This window comes from Ambystoma mexicanum, chromosome 2p (genome assembly GCF_040938575.1).
Source record: "Ambystoma mexicanum isolate Mex_15411 chromosome 2p, UKY_AmexF1_1, whole genome shotgun sequence".
Lineage (NCBI taxonomy): Eukaryota > Metazoa > Chordata > Amphibia > Caudata > Ambystomatidae > Ambystoma > Ambystoma mexicanum.
In genome coordinates this window covers 815,433,227-815,455,316 of record NC_090923.1, presented here as the reverse complement: position 1 = coordinate 815,455,316, position 22,090 = coordinate 815,433,227, and the positions used below count along the sequence as shown (strand labels likewise).

The window sequence follows — 22,090 nt, the reverse complement described above, 5'->3', positions numbered from 1 at the left end:
GTGGGAGTGCTGGGGGACATGAGTAGGGGCCTGCTGTCCGGTGCCCCTGACTGCTGGGGGGGTGGGGGTGCTGGGGACATAAGTGGGGGCCTGCTGGCAGGTGCCTCTGACTGCTGGGGGTGGAGGTGCTGGGGGACATGAGTTGGGGCCTGCTGGCAGGTGCCCCTGACTGCTAGGGGGTGGGGTGCTGGTGGACATTAGTGGGGGCCTGCTGGCAGGTGCCCCGGACTGCTGGGGGGTGGAGGTGCTGGGCGACATGAGTGGGGGCCTGCTGGCAGGTGCCCCTGACTGCTGGGGGGTGGGGGTGCTGCGGGACATGAGTGAAGGCCTGCTGGCAGGTGCCCCTGACTGCTGGGGGATGGGGGTGCTGGGGGACATTAGTGGGGGCCTGCTGGCAGGTGCCCCGGACTGCTGGGGGGTGGAGGTGCTGGGCGACATGAGTGGGGGCCTGCTGGCAGGTGCCCCTGACTGCTGGGGGGTGGGGGTGCTGCGGGACATGAGTGAAGGCCTGCTGGCAGGTGCCCCTGACTGCTGGGGGATGGGGGTGCTGGGGGACATGAGTGGGACATGAGTGTGGGCCTGCTGGCAGGTGCCCCTAACTGCTGGGGGTGGGAGTGCTGGGGGACATGAGTAGGGGCCTGCTGTCCGGTGCCCCTGACTGCTGGGGGGGTGGGGGTGCTGGGGACATAAGTGGGGGCCTGCTGGCAGGTGCCTCTGACTGCTGGGGGGTGGAGGTGCTGGGGGACATGAGTTGGGGCCTGCTGGCAGGTGCCCCTGACTGCTAGGGGGTGGGGTGCTGGGGGACATGTGTGGGACATGGGTGGGGGCCTGCTGGCAGGTGCCCCTGACTGCTGGGGGATAGGGGTGCTGGGGGACATGAGTGGGACATGAGTGGGGGCCTGCTGGCAGGTGCCCCAGACTCCTGGGGGGTGAGGGTGCTGGGGGACATGAGTGGGGGCCTGCTGGCAGGTGCCCCTGACTGCTGGGGGGAGGGGATGCTGGGGGACATGTGTGGGACATGAGTGGAGGCCTGCTGGCAGGTGCCCCTGACTGCTGGGGGTGCTGGGGGACATGAGTGGGTGCCTGCTGGCAGGTGCCCCTGACTGCTGGGGGGTGGGGGAGCTGGGGGACAAGAGTGGGGGCCTGCTGGCAGGTGTCCCTGACTGCTGGGGGGTGGGGGTGCTGGAGGACATGAGTGGGGGCCTGCTGGCAGGTAGCCCTGACTGCTGGGGGGTGGGGGTGCTGGGGGACATAGGTGGGAGCCTGCTGGCAGGTGCCCCTGACTGCTGGGGGGTGGGGGTACTGGGGGACATGTGTGGGACATGAGTGGGGGCCTGCTGGCAGGTGCCCCTGACTGCTGGGGGATAGGGGTGCTGGGGGACATGTGTGGGACATGAGTGGGGGCCTGCTGGCAGGTGCCCCTTACTGCTGGGGGGTGGGGGTGCTGGGGGACATGAGTGGGGGCCTGCTGGCAGGTGCTCCTGACTGCTGGGGGGTGGGGTTGCTGGGGGACATGTGTGGGACATGGTTGGGGGCCTGCTGGCAGGTGCCACTGACTGCTGGGGGGTGGGGGTGCTGTTGGACATGTGTGGGACATGAGTGGGGGCCTGCTGGCAGGTACCCCCGACTGCTGGGGGGTGGGGATGCTGGGGGACATGAGTGGGTGCCTGCTGGCAGGTGCCCCTGACTGCTGGGGGGTGGGGGTGCTGGGGGACATGAGTCGGGGCCTGCTGGCAGGTGCCCCTCACTGCTGGGGGGTGGGGGTGCTGGGGGACATGAGTGGGGGCCTGCTGGCAGGTGCCCCTGACTGCTGGGGGGTGGGGGTGCTGGGGAACATGAGTTGGTGATCACTAGTGCAAGGTGACATGTGGCTTGGCTGGGGGGCATGCCCATGGTGGATGGGCTCCCTGCGGGACATGACCAGGGATGCAGGGTAGTCCCCTGTGGTGTGGGCTGCCTGCAGGAGCCGTGGAGGGTGTAGAGGGAACACCTGGGAGGACCCACACTGCCAAGTCACGTGTAGGACTCCCCGCACGCCCCGAAAATCACGTACCCCGCTCTGACAGCAAAATTGCGTGTGAAACTTCCCGTGCAACCCCAGGAATACACGTACCCTACTTGCACAGGGCATTTTGCGTGTGAAACTTCCCACGCACCCCAGGAATACACATTCCCCTCTCCAATCGCGTGTGAAACTTCCCGCGCACCCCAGGAATACACGTACCCCACTCGCACAGGGCCTATCGCGTGTGAAACCTCCCGCGCACCCCAGGAATACACGTACCCCACTCGCACAGGGCATTTTGCTTGTGAAACTTCCTGCGCACCCCAGGAATACACGTACCCCAATCGCACATGGCATTTTGCTTGTGAAACTTCCCGCGCACCCCAGGAATACACGTACCCCACTCGCACAGGGCATTTTGCGTGTGAAACTTCCCGCGCACCCCTGAAATACACGTACCCCGATCCAATCACGTGTGAAACTTCCTGCGCACCCCAGGAATACACGTACCCCACTCGCACAGGGCCTATCGCGTGTGAAACTTCCTGCGCACCCCAGGAATACATGTACCCCACTCGCACAGGGCATTTCGCATGTGAAACTTCCCCCGAACCCCTGTTATACACGTACCCCGCTCCAATCGCGTGTGACACTCCCTGTGCAGCGGGGTACGTGTATTCGGAGGTGGAGTTTTACAGGCGTTTTCGTGGTTGGGGGCCTGCGCACCATGTATGGGATTTGTGCGCTGTGCATGGTGCACGGGGAGGGGTTGGGGGCGTAACCGGCGCTGCTGCAGGGTCGCTGCGCCACTCTGCGCCACGGTTGGTTTTGGAAGCTAAAATCCATGAAAACGCTGTGCGCGGAAATGGATTTTAGCACATGCAGCTGGCGCAGAAATTCCCACGCACACACTGTGCTCCAGCCGCGTGCGCCACTTGTGCGCTGAATTCTATGAATTAGGGTGTATGTATTTGAGTCCAAAACCTGTAAGTGGAATCCAAGACAATGAACTTTCTACGGATTCTGTGAGATTTTGTTTGAGGTTACTACTCCTACACGTAAAATGATCAAAATTCTTTACAATTTGTTTGCTACAACATAAAGTACGTTGAAATACACCACATGATATATTTACACTCTGAAAATGTCTTGCACATTAGCCAGTGTACATGGGTTTTTCCACTAGTTTAACATAAAACAGTACAATTAGAAAATGAAAAAAGAAAATGAATATTAAAAGAACAGTATAAAAAGATTAAGAAAGTAAGGAACTGGTTTCACACTCAAACTGAGCCCTGTGAACCTGATTAAATAATTAGGCATTAGCTAATCAGATTAATATCTTGAATCATAGTCGATATCAGAGGATAGATTTAGTTCTGATATATTTTGGAGGGAAATAAGTTTAACCTCTAACTTGAGACTCACTTTCACATTTTAGAGTAAAATGTGCGCGACTTTGACGGCACACTGATTTATGTGCTTTTCACTAAGGGTAGATGGTTCTATATCCGGTGCTGCGTGACCAGAGGCTCTGGAAGTTCCATCGATGCAAAGCCCGATGAGGAGGAGCCTGTGCAGTATATGCACACCAAAGGTGATGGCCTCAGGACACATCTAGAACTGTGATCTGTCCACGCTTTCTCCTACTTCGAGACTGGGGTCTGTTTGGGAATCGCGACTCAATTCTGGCCAGTATTCCTTCTGGCTCCCACGTGATCCTGCTGACCTAAGGCCAGTCCGGCCAAGGCTACAGAAACTTTTTTGGCTACTGGGGAAGCTGCTCTGTGCAGCCCCAAGATTGTAAAACTTGTTTTTCCTGATGAAGATGTTGATAAGTGATTTGAAAAACGTCGAAAGCGGTCGAGAAAATAGGGGATGTGGTCATGGTTTGACATCAAATTGACCCACCCCTTGAGTAGACCACTTGTGTGACAACTATAGTGGTCATGTACAATGATTGCAATTTAGTAAAAATGTAAAAGCTGCTAGCCATGATTTTTAACAGGCTTTACCATGTATGTAGTATTGTTGGGTATATAAACTGTATAGAATGTGTATGGATGATGGTTGATTGTGGACGAATGAGCAAATTATTTATTGTCAATTGTATGAACTGTATGGATCACTATGTTCTTAATCTTCCTGCAATTTAATTAATATGCTAAGTGTAGATTAAAATCACGATTAATTTGTTTATTCAAATTTTGTATCAGGCACAATAAACCCTTTTGATACTTTGTTAATTAAATAAACTCCTCTGGACTCTTCTTTCTGAGCAAATTAGTTATATTAATACCCTATCCCAGAGTTGGGGGTCTCCTGCGTCTTTCAGAGATATCCACATTTTAGAGTAACCAGCGATAACGCTGTTAACGTCTAGTTTGGTAGACTAATAGCATATCAAGCCTAATTCCCTTGCATGGGACACCGAACAATTAACACGCACTTCACAAAAGCATGGTGGGCTATAAGGGCCACACCCCCTTTCTCATGATATGCCTGTTTGATAGGGAATGATTTTGGGAGTTGGTCTCTGTTAAGGAAAACCAACCACATTATCATTTCAGTTCCACACAATGACGCACAAGAAAAGGTGCACCTGTGCATCAAAACAGACAAACAGCTGTCCAAAGAGAGATGATGCTAGCTTGAATTGTTCATTCTGCTGCTGAAGATTAAGATAAACCTAGGATTCCTTAAGGAGCATGACATTTGTGCTATGGCTATTGGCTGTAAAAATGATGTGACAAAACAAAATACTAATGTTAAGAAAAGCCTTACTACTCATTGTACCACATCAACTTCTAGTCATAAGTCTTTTGAAATGCTTTTCTATTCAAATTATCCTCTTGACTCCCCTTAGTCCTTGCCCGACATCAAATTTCCTTCTAGGGAGTATTCAGCACACCATCTACACTCAGGCACCATTGTTGTGTGCGCAGGACATCATACGTCCATGATTTTTTCTGGAATTCAAGGAACTCTGTGATTCAGAAGCGCACACAATCATCAGACAGCACATATAAGCTATCAACCAACCACACTCTGGATTCTTCATTCTATTTGATTTCAGCACTGTGGTTGTATTTGTATTTTTGTATTTTTATTGTATTTTTAGTGCGCTTGATGCCTAAGTGCTTCAGAGAGCAAACAACAGTACATACAAATTAGCAAATAAATAATGAAACCAAAAATTAGTTGGAAAGAAGATATACTTTTAGACATGTTTTGAAAAGATGGAAAGATTAAATAGAGCAGAGGTGGAGGAGTAAAGCATTCCACTGCTTAGGGGCAAGTAGAGACAAGGAACGGAAGCGGATGCAGGCACGAGTACATGGAACAGTTAAGAGAAAAAGAAATTGAGAACAAAGAGAGTGTGTAGGAGAATCGAAAGAGATAAGAGAAGAGGGATAATGAGTAGCAAGGCCATTTAGGCACTTAAAAACAATACAAAGAAATTAAAAAGTAAACAAGATTAAAAGGATAGCCATTGAAAACAGTGTAGCGCAGATGAAACAGAGTCACAAATAGGCAGCAAACTGAGTGCGAATAGGCGAGTGATAAATAGAACAGAGAGGAGCAAGATGAGTAGAAGGAAGACAAAAAGAAGAGTGAGAAAAAACAAGGGGAAATATAAGAATCCTAGAAGCAGGAAAGGTGAGAAACAAGCAAGTCTTCCAAATGTTGAATAATGGAAAGTAACATATGAGTCAGAAATGAAAGTGATGTATCAAAGACAACACCTAAGTTAAGTGTGGTAAGGGAAATAAGCAAAGAAAATGGGGGAAATAGAATAGTAACAGTTGAGAGGGGAGGAGTAATAGTATTAGCAGGAAAGAAAAGGACCTCAGTCTTAGAAGGAATGAGGTGAAGATAATGGGAAGACATCCATGCTTGTATTGCAAGAAGACAAGCAGATAGAGATGAATGAATAGATCAGTAAAAGAGGGAAACGACAAAAAAATAAGAGAACCGTCCGGATATAGATCATAGGAAAAGCCATAACAAGAAATGAGAGGGCCAAGGGAAGACGTGTAAAGAGAAAAAAAGAGAGGGCCATTGACACAGCCTTGAGGAACACTGAGATAGAGGGAAAACTGAAGAGGAGTCACCAGCCCAAGAAACCGAAAATGTATGACCGGACAGATAAGAATGAAACTAACCAATAACCGAACTTTGAAAACCCAAGCCGGTAAGAGAAAAAAAGAAGAATAGAATGGTCGACTGTATCAAATGCAGCCAACAAGTCTAACAGAACTAGAAGAGAGGATTGCTTAGAGTAGCATGAAGTGAGGAGCGAATTGGTAAGCATGGGAAAAGCAGACTCAGATGCGTGACGGGGCCTAAATCCAGACTGAAGAGGTGGTAGAAGTGAATGAGAGTTAACAAAGGAAGAAACGTGGGCGTACACAATTCGCGCAAGTATTGCCACATCGAGGAGTGATAGAATCACAGTTCACACCAGGCAGCGTATTTAGACTGTCAATGATCTCACTTTGGCTTCTTTGTTAAATGGGCTTCATCACCTTGCATGCACAACGGGGAGTAAGAGAACCACATCTTCCATTACAAATGTATACTTAGATTGGCAGAAAACAACGCTGTGAATTCTTTCTTTTCTTTGGATTTAAGTACCCTATTTTGTATATGGGGTGGTGATTAAACAATGCCTCCAAACAGACATGGCTCACTGGATCCTTCTTTCTATTTCAGCTACAGCCACAACTACCATTAGGCACTACACTTGTCAGTGTTTTATGGGGAGCAGCCCCCTTATCTAGTCTTTCCTGGGGCACTGCAGGTGGTGATGGCCGAGCTCACCCACTGCATTGCCTTGCTTCTACGCACCTGGACATTGTGCCATGATGTCTTCCAGGGAACCTCCGTTGCAAGCGCTGAGAGGGTGTTGTTCTGGCTCCCTCCTGGCATGGGCAGGTTCCACCTGGGTCATGGGAACCCCATAGCACCTATTCCAACATGGCGAACAGGCCTTCATACACATTTTGGCATCTGGAAGTGGGGAAGACTGCTTCAAGTGAAGGCTTGCACTTTCAGGTCTAACCGCTCATAATGCTGCAACGACGGTCTTCAGGCGTGTCGCAATGGGTTGTGTCTGACTCTCATTGCCGGCAACGCCCACAAGCCTGGATTCCCTCATTTCTATTCTCTGTTGTCCTCAGGCCTTCCCCTGTCCTTTTCCTTTTCCTATCTTCCTACTGCTAATTAGTCTATTGATCTTTTCTGGTTTCTTTCCTGCTTTGTTCTTGCCTTCAGGATTATTTCTGCCTAGTGTTTTCCCTTATGTTTTCTGTCCCTTGTCCTCTAGCCACCCTTGCTATCTGTTATCAATACCAGAAACAGGGCGGAAGAAGGGACTTGTCATCCACATCTTCTGCCCTCCTGAAAGGACAAAGCCTTGATACAGCGTGCCTTGCTGCACTCCATATTGAGCCCTCTGCTTGTCAGTCTACCATACACTGGTCTAAGACTTCTCTTTGGGGCATAGATTTTCGTTGACTAGTGATAGAAACTTCCCACTCCCCAAGTGGTGTGCCTAATTGGAGAAACACCCATCAGTCACTTCGCTTTTGGTAAGAGAATCACGCTGCACTTCATCTATTATAAACTGGTTTTCCGGATATCATAAGAGGTTCACCTGGTTCTCTTTGCGGCTCAGCATTCATTGGGGAACGATAGATCCACAACTTCTAATAGGCACTTAATTTGTCATAGTACCACGCTACACCTTGCACACCTCTTTTGCCTGGCCAATCTGTTCCATCCCTCTCCCCGGCTCGTTCAGGGGCACTCCCTATTTCTCTTGTTCAGGGGGTTTTGCAGATGGACTTCTCTCTGCATGCAAGTGGCTTTGCACTGGGGCTGTTTCTCTGTCTTTTTCATATGGTCCTTTTCAATTCCTGCAGAGAGGCATCTACGCCCATGTGATTGGAAAAAGAGTAGAAAGACTCTGCTGGTGGGAGACGGGGTCCTATTTGGCATTGCCAAAAAGGCAAGAGGAAATGGAATCACTACTGACTCATTATTTACATGGTATGTAGCTGGGACATGGCAGTAGAAGGGACTGCATTCTAAAACTCGAGAAACTCCTTTAGACAAGTATGTAAGGAAGTGTGGTTTAACACTGCCTGAAAATGTTTGACAGCCATAGAATAATTCATAAACTAAGGCGCTCATTTTAAATAGATGAGTCAATTGCATGAAGGGACCCTATTACCTTTGATTTTAAATGCACATCAGTCACCACTGTGCAATGTTCATCATTTACACTATGAAGCGCACAAAGTGTAAAAACAGGTGAAATTGCAGGTAGACCTTTATTTTGCACGTCATAGTGGAAATAATGTAAATGCTGCCTGCATGGACTTGCATGAAATTCAGCAATTACAATGTATTCCTATAGATTGTGCCTGCTTTTAGCAGGTGTTCAACAACAAAAATTCCACAGGAACTCAATCCCTTTGCGACAGCATTTAAGTGTCATGGTGGCATAAATGTATTCGTTTTTTGCTGGTAGAGAATAAGGGCCAAGTGGGAATGGAAATTCCATTCTGTGCCACAGCTCTGCCTGCAAAAAGGATCTAAGATACCCCAGAGTGTATCTGCAGCATAAGACCATCATTGTAGAAAAAAGTGAAAACCTTTTTGTTCTAGTCTGTTGCTTTTGTTCAGAACTCTTTAAGTTGGTACACACGTGTGATCAACAATGTTACAGCAAATATAGCGATGTTCCACTTCCGTCCCTCCCACAGCATATATGTCCCAGGTACAGCACTATTCCCAATGACTCATGACAATCCAGACAAGTATCCTCTAGAGTCTAACTAGATATATTTTGGCCTAGATGACATTGGTATCATAAGAATTAATAACTCTTCACCATCACTGGTCCACATTAGATCTTTCAGTCAATCATCTCTTTTGAGAACCTTCCGGACTTTCCATTTCCTCAAGATGCGCCATTTAGCTAATATGCTTCCCATGTTTAGGAGCCGCCTTTTCCTCCTTTCTGGTATCTCGGACCACATTCCAAATAAGCATCCCATGGGCAAAGCTACTACTGGTTTATTTATTATGTCAGCTAAAGTTGTACAGACCTGGCCCCAGCCTGGGCAATCCCAAAGCATGTGCATGTCTTCTGCATTGTCCTCCCCACACCTCAAGCACACACTTGTTTGCTCTGGGCATATTTCCTTCAGCTTTGCAGGTGAATAGTGCAGCCTACTGAATATCTTGAATTGAATACGTTTAAATCTAGTATTCATAGAAACTTCCTTGGTGAGCCAACACATATTGTACCACTTGTCATCTGTGATTTCTATACTTAAGTCGTCAGCCCATTTTTCCTGCGCTTTAGAATTTACGCAAGAGATCTCGTCTATCATCATTTTATAAATGGTGTGTGACTATCCTCCGCCCTCCAGAAGCATTAAAAATATACGCAACACACTTGTTGTCAGAGGGCTCTATCGGGCAAAATTCCCATTTAAACAACACAGCAGCCCGCAATCTGTAGAATTGTAGTATATTGTTGAGCCCCTGTGTTCATTCTTCCATGAATGCATTGATAAAAGTTGGCCCCCAGGGAACAGATCTCCCCGGAGTAACCCAGTTTTTCCCAGTGCCTATGAATCACCTCATCCCATGTGGGTGGCAAACCTGGGATCCTGCATAGCGCAGAATGCTTATCATATGGGGCTATTCATTTCTCAGTTGAAAAGGTTTACTCCACACCGTAAGCGTAGTTTATACCGGGTCAAATCTACATTCACAGGTCTGGCTTGTCGGCATCTGCCCTTTCAAACTTAACATGAGGTGAGGTCCACCACTGCACGAACCAGAAAGCTGCAAATTGTGTTTGGGCTGAAATCCAACACTACTCCGAGTCTGGAGCTGATAAGCCTCCTTTATGGTATGGTTGTGTCAAATGCATCCATTTTATCTGAACTGCCCCCGAATGCCAGAGAAACTGGGCCATCTGATTGTGAATCCTGTCAAAGTACGCTATGCACGGCTACAAGGGCATGTTTACAAATATATATAGCATTTTTGGTAAAATTGTCATCGCAATCATTTGCCAGTTGACCCACCAATGACACTGGAATGTGTTGCCATTTAACAAGCTTACTTCTTCCTGATCCTGAGCTAAATAACTGACCCCATATGACAGCTCTTTATTTCTAGCCACAACTACTCCCAAGTACTTAATTTGGTCAGGGGCCCATTTCAGGATATATTTACTTTGGGGGTTCTTTGTTACTTCAGTCAGAGGAAAAATCACTGATTTGGTATAATTTATTATTGACACTGAGAATTTCCCTAAGTATACTGTGTCATCCATGATTGGGTCTAAAAGAGCCTTGGGGTCACAAATATATAATAATACGTCATCTGCATAAAGTGATTTTATTTCTGGTGTGCCTGTCATTCAGATTCCCCTACTACTACGCCTCATTCTGATGAGGTCTGTCATTGGTTCCAATTCTACTGAAAATAAATTGGGGGACAGCAGACATCCCTGGCGAGTTCCTCTCGATAAGTTGAAGGAGTCTGACAACGTCCCATTTACCAGTACCATAGCTACTGGGTTTGCATACAGGACTTTTATGTATTTGACCAGCTGTTTCCCATATCCACACTTAGTGAGTGTAGCAAACAGGTACTTCCAGGATACCATATCAAAGGTCTTTTGGAGATCAAGTGATACTACAACCGCAGATGCTTCGGATGATATCCTGGATAATACACTGAAGAGGCAATGCATATTTAGTGTCGTACATCTACCGGGTACAAAACCTGCTTGGTCCTTGTGGATCACATTGGCATCAGGGGCAGTATACGGTTCCCTATGTCCTTGGTAAAACAATCTTAGTACATACGTTGATAAGTGCTAATAGTCTGTAAAACTGACACTCATCTTTTGCCTTCACAGGTTAAAGCAATACCATTATCGTGGATTCTGTCAGCGTGGCCGGCAATTGTGAGCGCTGGACCGAGTCTTCCAGACTCTCAGCAAATAACGAGCAAGGAAAGCAGCATATTTCATATTCACACCCAAGAAAAACAGATTGACTAGGTACCTTTTCAAATGACGGCAGCCATTTTGGAACATGTTTTGTATGGCTGCCGTCATCCGAAAAGGGACCTTTTCCATTTCAATGTTGGCAGGCATTTGATTTCTTATATTTTTTTTTCTCCAACGGGTGATGGGCTCGCACTGAGCTAATCTCCCGTCGGACAAAAAAAAAACAAGAAAAGCATCTGCACCCAGGTAAATCAAAAGGTGGAAATAACTTTCAACCCCTAGGCAGAGGGCTGACATGGTGATAATGGTCCACAGCCCTTGCTTCTCTTGGGCCGAACTTGGCAAAAGCTTGTGGGCAGTTACCAGCCATGTCAGCCCACTGCCACGGGGGTGAAAGCTATATAGGACTCTCCTCTTAGGCCCTCCGGACCAGGTGCCTTATTTCTCGGGAGCTCTGATATCACCATTAGGATTTCCTCCACAGTGAGGGGTTTATTAATCTCCTCCCTTAACTTATTCGAACTTTACGATACAGGGATGCAATCTAATAAAGCATCTATCTCCTCCTTACTCTTTGGCAGTGGGGCACTATAAAGATGTTCATAAAATTATGTGAGACTATTGTTTATATCCTCGTCTAGCAATCTCACCTCTCCCTGCTCATTCCGTATGGTCACTATATGATCTCGGCCCTTCTCCATTTATATCATTTTCGCTAAAACACTCCCTGGTATATCCGCTTCCTCATACTTCCTTGCTGCTCTAGGTTGTGTAAAATTGTTCAAGTCTGTTGCTTGATGTCCTTAATATTATCCGTGGTATAATGGTCGAGCACTGAGCAATCCATTGGGTAGGAGCACCAGTATAAATAGACTATAAATACAAATACAAATATACTGCACAAGAAACTTAGAGAATGAGCCCTTAGCAAGTAAACAGCTTTACCTTAGGTCTGTTAATAAAGTACTGCACACCCACATTTCAGCCGCTTTGGATGGGGATACACAAAAGAGGATCAGAAAAGGTTAAGGAGAAATGCCATCTGAGGGCCGTGAGCCGTCTGCCCAAGCAAGGGCCTAGGAAAGAGTTAAAGAGATGCTGGCTTGGCAAATCCTCCCCTATCCAACAGGTGATAGGAAAGCCTTAGGGTGGTGAAAGCCAACAATCATGCAACATTGGGAAGTGGGGGGAGCGTTCCTAACCATGTGACCAGCATGAGCTGGGATTGTTTGGTATAATAAACAAGGGTGGAACTGGGCAATTAGGGCGTGCACTTAGCATAGATGGAGCAGAAAAGGTGGGTTCGTTTTTGATGGCTCATTCATTGGCACTGAAAAGGTCCTCTTTACTGGCTCCTAGAAACTAACTCCGGGACCTTCTCAAATAAAAGATAACTCATGATGTTGAACTTACTTTACAACTAGAATATTCATTTCACAGTGTATGCTCTCTTTTCTATGTGCTTAATTGGACATTATGTGCACCCACCACTCATTTCCCTATTTAGATTAGTATACACTTTTTTGTGAACCTGTCTTTTTAATTTGTAAAACTAATCCCAGTCCAAGAAATAAGCACGCTCATTTTCTGGGTTTCGCAGATCAGTAAAATGGTGATAAATGTGGCAGTACACTTTCACTGTGCTTTGTACCTACCTGCGGGATTTTCTACACTTTGTCAGGTGGATTTGGGGAGCTGGATGGACTTAATAAATATGCCCTGCTCTACCTGACAAATGTAGCTGCATTACCACCAGCATGTATTTTTATGCTGGCGGTAATACAATGGATTGCCACAGAATACACCTGAAATTAACACCTGGAAAACGCATGTGAATTCCATAGGAATCCGTCGTAAATGTCTCCAGTAACCGTTAATTGCAGGGGGAATTTACATTTTTCCATAAACGTAGTGAAAAAGCAAAATGTAAAATCTATTTCATCTATGATTCCCTCTACTTTTCCACTACATGGTGCAAAAGTTGCAAATTGCATGGTGGGGCTGTTTTGAACTGTAAACACAAGTGGTCTCCTTCATACAATTCATGGTTCAAATGGAAATTACCCGTTAGGTGTTTACCATTGAATACTGTCCCCAGTTATTAAATGCTGTCCAGAAGATTTTTTTCAAATGAAATCTGAAGGAAAAATCAGAATCACAGGATAGACTTAGTTTGAACTTTTAATAGCTCAGATTTGTCATGACTAGTGAGGCATCGCCTGCGAGAACATTTAAATAATCCATATTTGACCCACCCTTCCCGCCCAACATAAGCGAGCTATTATCCCAGCTAGTACTGTGCTATAAAACCAATTAAACCTTATCGAACTGAGACCATATAACATTTCCAGGGGACAAGATAGGGTTTCATACCTGCATCTCTTCCATCCAGTCAATCATGTAAACCATCTCCTGAAAGATCTTCTGGAGGGCCACGTTCTGTTCCAGCCGGCCTCGTCGTGCAGAAAGGAGATCGGTCAGTAGGTTCCACTGGCGCAAGATATTGTCCTTCTGGGCATTGATTCTCTTGATGTCATAATAGCTCTCACTCTCCATCTCTTGCGCTAGCTCCACAACTACCTGTATTCTCTCCTGGTATGAAGAGATATCTGCCTCGATTGCTTCATGCTTTTTCATGGCAGCTTCAACAGCTGGTAAGTCATAGCCGAAGTTATCCTGTGAAACAAAACAATGTGCAAAGTGAAGGGAGTGAGAATGAATATGTGTGCTGCTTGGCTGTCTTGACAAGCCCAGAATAGCTTTGCTCAACTGCCTCTGTGCATAAAACCGCCATTAATATTTAGTTCTCAAATGGGCTCTAGATAGGACCCTGTGGACATGCCATTGTTCTACAGTCGCTGTTGTGTTGTCTCTCCCTCCCATAGCAGTGGCAGGTGCTAAAATGAGCTTAAATGGTGATGGCACAGGTTTGAGATTTGTTGACAGTCCAATATCATGCTTGAACTTGCTTGCAAGTACAGAAGATGGGCTCAAATTTGGGAGGCAAAGAAAAACCACCACAAATATGGGAGAGATTTGGAAGGCCAATCAGAGCTCTACAATCTCTATGAGTTCGGCTTGGCTGTTAGGGGGGTGGGGGGGACCAGTGCTGACCCGCATTAGAAGAGAGCAGGAGAGCTTGTAATTCATCCATTGTAATGTTTTGGGGGACATTTGATTCAGTTTGTGACCATTTATTTTGTATTGTGCAAGCTTGTGAAGTCCCTTCAACACTTTGTGACACCTTTGTCTTTTTACTTTTACCTCTGTTCCCTTACCTTTCCTCCTTGTGCAACTTTCCTCCTTCCACACAGAAAATAACCCTTTGCAAAGCCCTTTGAAACACAATTTTTGAATGTTTTAAACCATTTACTTTATCAATCCTCCACCCAATGAAAAAACAACAAAATGAGAAAAAAAACTATGAAACCCTTTATGGATCAGGCAATAGGGATTGCAATTGGAGAGAGAGAGAGAGAGAGAGAGATGGATGAGGGAAGAAAAGCAGGGGCCAAGTGGTTGGATCATGCAAACAGAGTATATCTTTCACTGGCTCCAAGGTACATTAAACTCCTAAAATTGTGTTGTGAGGTGTGGTATTGCAGTGTGGTACTAAATTAGCTGGGAAGATAAGCTTTTCCTACCCATGGGCTAAATACTAAAGCACAATTAAATATATGTAATAATGTGCTAGATGCTCGCAAGGTAAATAAGAAGACAGGACTACTTAAATCGCTTGGACAGAACCTTCTGTACTATCCAGTCCATCTAAGCCTGACCAAATGAGACCAAACAGCTTCCAGCTATGCGTGGCATAGGCAAGGAGACAATCTACTGTTGATGTGGTGAGAGGGCTTTGAAAATGAGTTGAAAGAAAGTCTGCAAGATGGATTGGCTGGGATTGTAAATAAAAAAGGAAACAATCCAGTAACATAAGAATGAAGCTTGGAAAGGTGGAGAAAGGGCAAAGAACAAATATAAAAAGATATCAAGTATCAGACCGCTGTAATAACATAAAAAATGCGATACACCGGAAGTTAGGGGAAAACCAGATCTGGGCCTAACTGCGAATATGTTAACAGGACGTATGTCATAAGGAGGTGCACATGAATCGGAAGCGACAACAAAGGAGGGTTTGGGGACCATAAAAGAGTTACAGATTCTATGTCAGATGGAACATACTCCTCCAGAAAGTAATGTTCAAATGAAAGATGTTATCATACTCAGGTCCAACTAACAATACCATCTAGATGAAGGAAACAAAAGATGTTGAAACAAAGACAAGCATTGCCTTCTGAAGAATCCGCAAAATTATAAGGATAAACACGAAAAGATGAACTAGAGAAATTTCCAAAAGTTAGAGGAATATCCAAAAGTGGGGCATTTACAGGCTTACCAGAATCAGAGCAGAGAGAGTGAACGAGAAAACATACACTTGGAAAAGAACAATTATACAACAAACAGAGGTGCAGTCTTAGAGGAAAGACCCTACAAACAGAGAGACTGTCCTACATTGTGGTGCCATGATCTACACAAGAGGAAATGCATTTATGCAGAACCATTCCAGGTCTGGATATAGAGAAAGGGCTTAATATAAATTCACACTGAAGAAAATCACAATATAAAGTGATGAGCAGAGGAGTTAGCACCCACCGCCCAAGCCTTAGTCCATCATGATGGCAGAAAATACAATGAGCAGAACGTTCCCACGAGTCGGCATTCAAATCATCCAGGATAAGGAAAATCAGCTCTGAGATTCAAAAAGAGCAATAGAGTCCCTGATGCACAAGATAAAATGCGTAGAAAAAGTCACTAAGAACAGGTAAAAAGTGTCAAGAACTCCAGAAAAATGACATCTTTGTAAGCCAATTATCGAAGGACGTTTTACCAATCATCATTTTAAAATAAACCAAGCTATCAAGAGAATAACTTCAGAAACCTTCCAATGATTTCTGGAAAAAACAAATGAAGGTTTCTTAACCTAAAACAGGACAGGTACAACAACTAAAAATGGCCAAGCTTTTGGAACAAATCCAGGAATCCTGAATGAAAGTGGCCAGATGAATATTCCTGTTCTAGACAAACAATGGATATACACAACTAACATGGTAAAACATGAAATAAAATAGGATTAATAGTACAAACATATAGACAAATTGAAAAGAAGGAACAGAAAATGACTAAAGGCAAAATATGTACACAGAGAGCTGATGCTAACATTGCACCTACTAAAAGAAATGCACAAAAAACAGAGGGTGTTGAGGAAATCCCAGAAAATCATTTAAAATTGACTCCAAGAAACCAGAGCAGAAGAGATAATGTTATCAAATGTAGTTAGAAAAAAGAAATCAATATCCACAAAAAATACTACATTTTAAATCCTGTGATTTTAAAGGAAGACAACATTGAGAGACCTAACACGTGTAAAGCATGACACAGGAACATGGAGAAACACTGCAGTGAAAAAAAAGGAATATAAGAAAACCAGACGTAAGAAAGTGACAACAAGAGACAATGGGTGAGGAAATCATTAAAGAGAATACTGATCTTATAAACAAAGCTGGATAGAAATGTACAAGAAAAATTCGAGGAAAATCTGAGATTCCTGCTGGCAGCATGGGCTCGAGGGCATGTATAGTTGAGAAGTAGCTAAGCTAGATAGGAAAATTACTACCAAGGAGATCTTTGATGAGATGGGACTAGCAGGATTCTCGGGAGTACACTTTAATAAACTTACATTAATACAAAAATTGAATATCTTCTTTCGGGAGAGGCCAATCCAGATCAAAAAAATATATGCTTTGCTATCAACTTTATAATCGCATATGGCCCCATAAAAAACAGCCCTGAAAGAGTCATCACTTCAAAAAAACTCTATAAGAATGACAGAGAGGAGTCATAGTATACAGACCCATATTACGAACCTGTTTCACTTTTGCCTGTCAGCTCAGAATCCTAAACAAAGGACATATATACATGGTAAAAAAAGCAGCTACTGAGCCACTTCTTTGAAAGGTCAGCAAAAACATATACTATATTGTGTCCTCCAATAGACAAAGGAAGTGTAGGCTGAGATATAAAGCTCAAATAATATCCAAAAACAGTGACAAGGCCCCCCGCTGATATGTATTCTCCATGTCTGGCCATATTAGCCATGCTTAAAATGACATGTGGTCTCAGCCGCAGACCAGGCCTTTGTGCTAAATGCGCATTGCAATGAAAACACTTTCATAGTTAGTGTAATGCAAGACACTAGATTTGCTTTTGCATTTTGCGATGCAGTACAGTACAGTTTTTTCCACTATTCCATGCTGCGCTCCAACGGTTTTGGGTACATCGCACTCTTATTGTGTATACAATACTGTTCAATACTATGTTGGTTATTTCTGGGATGGAGGTCAATGTTCTCTCAAAATACAAAACATAGATAACGGCAAACATTGCGAAATACAAAATGCAGTCCTTTCTGTCATTTTATTCTGTCATTTTCAACATGATTCTGTAGTTCGCTGACACATTTGTTGCAATAATTCCTAGTGCTGAAGGACGACATGTGCTTGGCCAATATTTACACAAGAAAGATGCTGTCAGCTAAAGCATATTTGTTGGCACAATTCCAGGCAGCGGATGATGCTTGTGTCCTCGATATTTGGTTTACAAAATGTTTCAGTGCTGGACGAAGTTTGAGAATTGTAGGCGTGAAATAGGGATGACCCGAAAGGTATAAATAGAGTAAGCTCAGGCCCTGCACACAGCTGTTCAGGGTGGTGGAAAAGAAAGACCAGGAGGTAGATTGCTAGAATGAGAGGAAGAGCAGCAAGGCTTTCCAGATGGGAGGGATCAACTCCCTCCTGTCTCTTTTACTGGATCTTTGAAGCCCCAAGCTGGATTCTGGCTATTTTGATTTATTTTTAGCAGAACTTGAATTCTTTTGAGCTGCTTGGGGAAAGATCTTTGCCCCTCCCCCCAAGGCACTTCAGCTCACAGCCTAAGCTGACACCTTATTCCGAATTGGTTGTATGCTGGCACCATTACGTCCAATGGGTATTTAAAAACCCTTTTTGCTACTTTTTGATGCAAAGATCATGGTACATTAATAAGTGGCTTTTTAGTATTTTGGGAATTTTTGAATTTTTTCTTGAATTCTGGATAATCCCAGACACAAGTCTGCTGAGTCTGCTCTAGCCCCCTTAAACTCCCTAACATGTATAGTTAGTGAGTAAGAAGAGGCATTTTACCCTTCATTTGATGGCACATTGAGAAAGGTATTTGGGTATTGATTGAAGCAGATGCTTCTATGAGATTGCCTATCTTGACCTGGTGAGGCAGGTAGTTGGTTTTTAAGGTGACTCTGATTTCTTGGAGAAGGTTGGTTAGTCTTAGGGCCTCATTACGAGTCTGGCGGTAGCTGTGCCGGTAAAACCGGCAGGCTGGCCGCCGGACTCGTGATTTCTCCGGGGCCTGGCTTCTTGGAATTACTGGGGTATTACGACCCCGGCATTCCGGGAAGTCAGGTGCTGGATAAATGGTATTCCCCATTCCCCATAGTACTCAATGGGAATGGCGAAGACGGTAGCACCGGAACTGTTAATATTGGTGCCGGTGCTAACATTAAAGTCTCCGCACAGGTGCCGTTCTGCCTGCCAGGTGATACCTGGCGGACGGGAGGGCTTCCACCCGCAAACTTGTACTCTGCCGGTCCAGTAACAACGGTACCAGTAAGCTTACCAGCACTGTTGTTACCGGACCGGCAAGGTCGTAATATCCCCCTTAGTTTTGATTTGAGGCTGAGGCAATGACAATGGTTCAGCTTTTCCATTAATGATTTTTTGCATTTTTAAGTGTTGTGAATAGTGACCAGCAGTTGTACCTGTGCTTCGCACACTAATTCCTACTAAATAAATAATATTAGACAAAGGTATATTTATGTTGCATACTTTTTACATTGCCTATACCATGGAACCTACCCACATGCCAAATTTCCGGTTTGTAGCATGTTGTGAAGTATGCTGAACATTTCCAACAGACACACACACACATATCCATGCACTACAGAAGGCTTAAAAAACACTTAAAAAATTATTTCTTAGAAAATGTATACTTTATACTTTTTATATTGTCTACACCATGCAACCTACTAACATGCCAAATTAATTTTTGTAGCATATTGGGATGTATGCTGAACATTTCGAAATTACATACACCCACATATTCACATATTTCCAACAACAACAAAAAATAGACAAAGGTATATTTATATTTTATACTTTTTATATTGTCTACACTGTGGAACCCACCTGCAGGTCAAATCTCATGTTTGTAGCATGTTGGAAAGTATGCTGAACATTTCAAACAGTGTGAAGGCATCATAGAATAAGACACACACAACATAATCTGTTTTCTAAATAAACTGGTTTATTTTCTTAAATGTCAGTAAGTACAACTCAGAAGTCTGTGTCCAAAACCTATACTTGCCTTCACAACTAAAGATAAACAATGTGTAGGGATGTCAGCAACAAAAGAAATAAAGTTTCAAATAAAGTTCCAAGCTTCTTCCAGCTCCTGGTTTACTTTCCAGCTTCCCCTTCCCCAAGTTCAAAACAGTTCCAAAAGGCCTCAGGGGTCCCTTCCCAAAGAGGTCATCAAAGTTCGCAAAGTCTCGGGGTTCCCTTCCCCAAGAAGTCAGGTATTCCAGCTTCAAAACCTACAATCAGTTCAAATTTCTTGGCTTCCAAAAAAATGTTTCAGTTCAACTTTGTAATCATCCAGGTTTTTCAATAGTTCATACAGAATGCACTTTCTCATTCCCTTCAGCAACCTGTTCTTAAATGCAGCTTTTTTTATCTGTGCTTTCCTTGGCTCTTTCCAAGTAGGGGTCAATTGGTCTTGGCGGAGTTGTCAGAACACACGGTCCACCGTATATAGGTCACGCAATCGAAAACCCTCGCACTTGGTTATACTTCTGTATCCTTTGAGCTTTTTATGCCAACACAGGTGGTGACACAGGTTCTCTCTGAACCTGTGTCATTGGTTAACACTCATTTCTGATTCTCCTTGGCATTCTCTTGGCTTTGCCACAACATGTTTTCCAAACAACTTATTCTGTGGTGTTCACCCTTTTGGACCACCTTGCTTTCACAATATTCATAAGTGCTCATCACTTGTTTTTCACTTTGTTCATAAGTGCTTAGCACTTGTTTCCATCACTTTTTGGGCCTTATTATGAGTTTGGAGGCAGCCATGGTGCTATTAGCGCCATGCTGCCTCCAAAATCGTGTCCGGGTCCGTGGTCTGTGAATGAGGAATTATCGGGTCATTCCAACCTTGGAGGACCAGGTAATTCCTCATTCACAAAACCATTCCCCATTCCCATTTGAGCCCCCATAGGGCTCAATGGGAATGGGGATGGAGCTAATAATGGGACCGTTAATAACGGGCCCGTTATTAGCTCCTTGGTCTTCTCACGGGACCCGGAACAGACGTCTGGTTTCACCAGACGTCTGTTCCGGGTCCCGCGAGGGAACCTCGTAATACGGCAGAATGGGTTTACCGGCACCGGTAAAACCCATTCCGCAAGGGTCGTAATGAGGCCCATTCTGTATTTTCAAATGCTCATCATATATTTCCTTTAGTTCAGTATTCAACATTACTTGTTACACTCTTAAAACTTTGCAGCTTGTTCTGCATTCAAAAATCCTCAATTTTGTTTCCAAAATTGTTGCAAAGACATCAAAGGGCACTTTACAAGTGTTTATTTAGGTTAATAAGGGAAAAAGACCCCCAACAACAACAAGGGCTCCCTACAGTGTTGCCAAACTATCAAAAGGTGAAACTAATGATCCTAAGGAAAGCAAAAGTGACGTATTGAGTGTAGGAGATAATAAAAGCAAAAGGAGAGGAAGAAGCAAGCAGTCGAATAAAATTGGGGTTGAGGAGAAGAAGAACCAAGAGACAGTGCAGAGATCTGAGAAAAGAGAGGATAGACTATGCTTTCGATGTGCTAGTGGGACGCATTTTGCTTCATCCATTGTATGTCCAGGTCGTAAGGCAACATGTGCAAGGTGCAAGAGGAGAGGTCATTTTGCGAACTGTTGTAAGAACTACCAGTTTGGACAGTCAAGTCAAAGAAAAGTACTTTATGTAAATGAGGAAGAGGACGGCAGATCGTCGGATGAAGAAGTGATGCTTCCAGTGCCAAATGTCATCGTTAATACTGTTAATGTTGTGATGGATGGTGATCAGGATGACTGTGAGCGACCGTATGCGACAGTGAGTGTGAATGGTTGCGATGTGTCTATGATGGCAGATTCAGGCTCGAAAATAACTTTAGTATCCAAAATTGTGTTTGAGAAGGAGATGTGTGGAGTGGTAAGTCGCTTGATTCGTCTGGATATCAGTCCCGGTGGGTACAATCAAGACAGAATTGAATTACTGGGTTATGAGTGGAGTGAATTTAAGTTTAAGGGAAGGAGTTGTAAAGGCAAAGTATACGTCACTAGAAAAGGGCAATCTCTATTAGGATGGAGAGAACAGAAGAGTCTGGGTATCCGTTTGGACCCCAATCACCCTGAACAGGTGCTCCAAGTGTCATTGCCGTGCACAGGATCAAGCAAATATGTGATGAAACATAAAGGAGTTTTCGAGAAAAGTTTGGGGAAAGTGAAGGGGTTTCAACACCAGATTGTTCTAAAAAGGGGCAGTTTGCCCGTCGTTGCTAAACTTAGGTCAGTACCATTTGCTTTAAGAGAAGGGGTAAAAGATGAGCTCAAGAAGTTGTTACAAATGGGTGTGATTGAGAGAGCAGGAGGTGTGGAATGGGTGTCGCCGGTTGTTGTGGTAAAGAAAAGTTCAGGTGATTTGAGGCTGTGCACAGACATGCGGGAGCTCAACAAGTGTGTTATGGTTGACAGGCATCCTTTGCCTAACATGGGTGAGATGTTAACCATGGTAGGCAAAGGGAAAGTATTTTCAAAACTTGATATGGCGTCGGCGTACCATCAGGTCGAGTTGACTGAAGATTGTAGGAAGATTACAGCTTT

At 44.7% G+C, this 22,090-nt stretch overlaps 1 protein-coding gene across 3 annotated transcripts in view; it reads right to left on the bottom strand.

The window, feature by feature from the left end:
* The window catches only part of SPTBN4 (spectrin beta, non-erythrocytic 4), a 1,591,326-nt gene that overhangs the window by 907,866 nt on the left and 661,370 nt on the right, over positions 1-22,090 (bottom strand). For all 3 annotated transcript variants that reach the window (XM_069644494.1, XM_069644495.1, XM_069644496.1), the window contains one exon: positions 13,425-13,727. In XM_069644494.1, the coding sequence (XP_069500595.1) occupies positions 13,425-13,727 (303 nt within the window). The remainder of the gene's footprint in view (positions 1-13,424; positions 13,728-22,090) is intronic.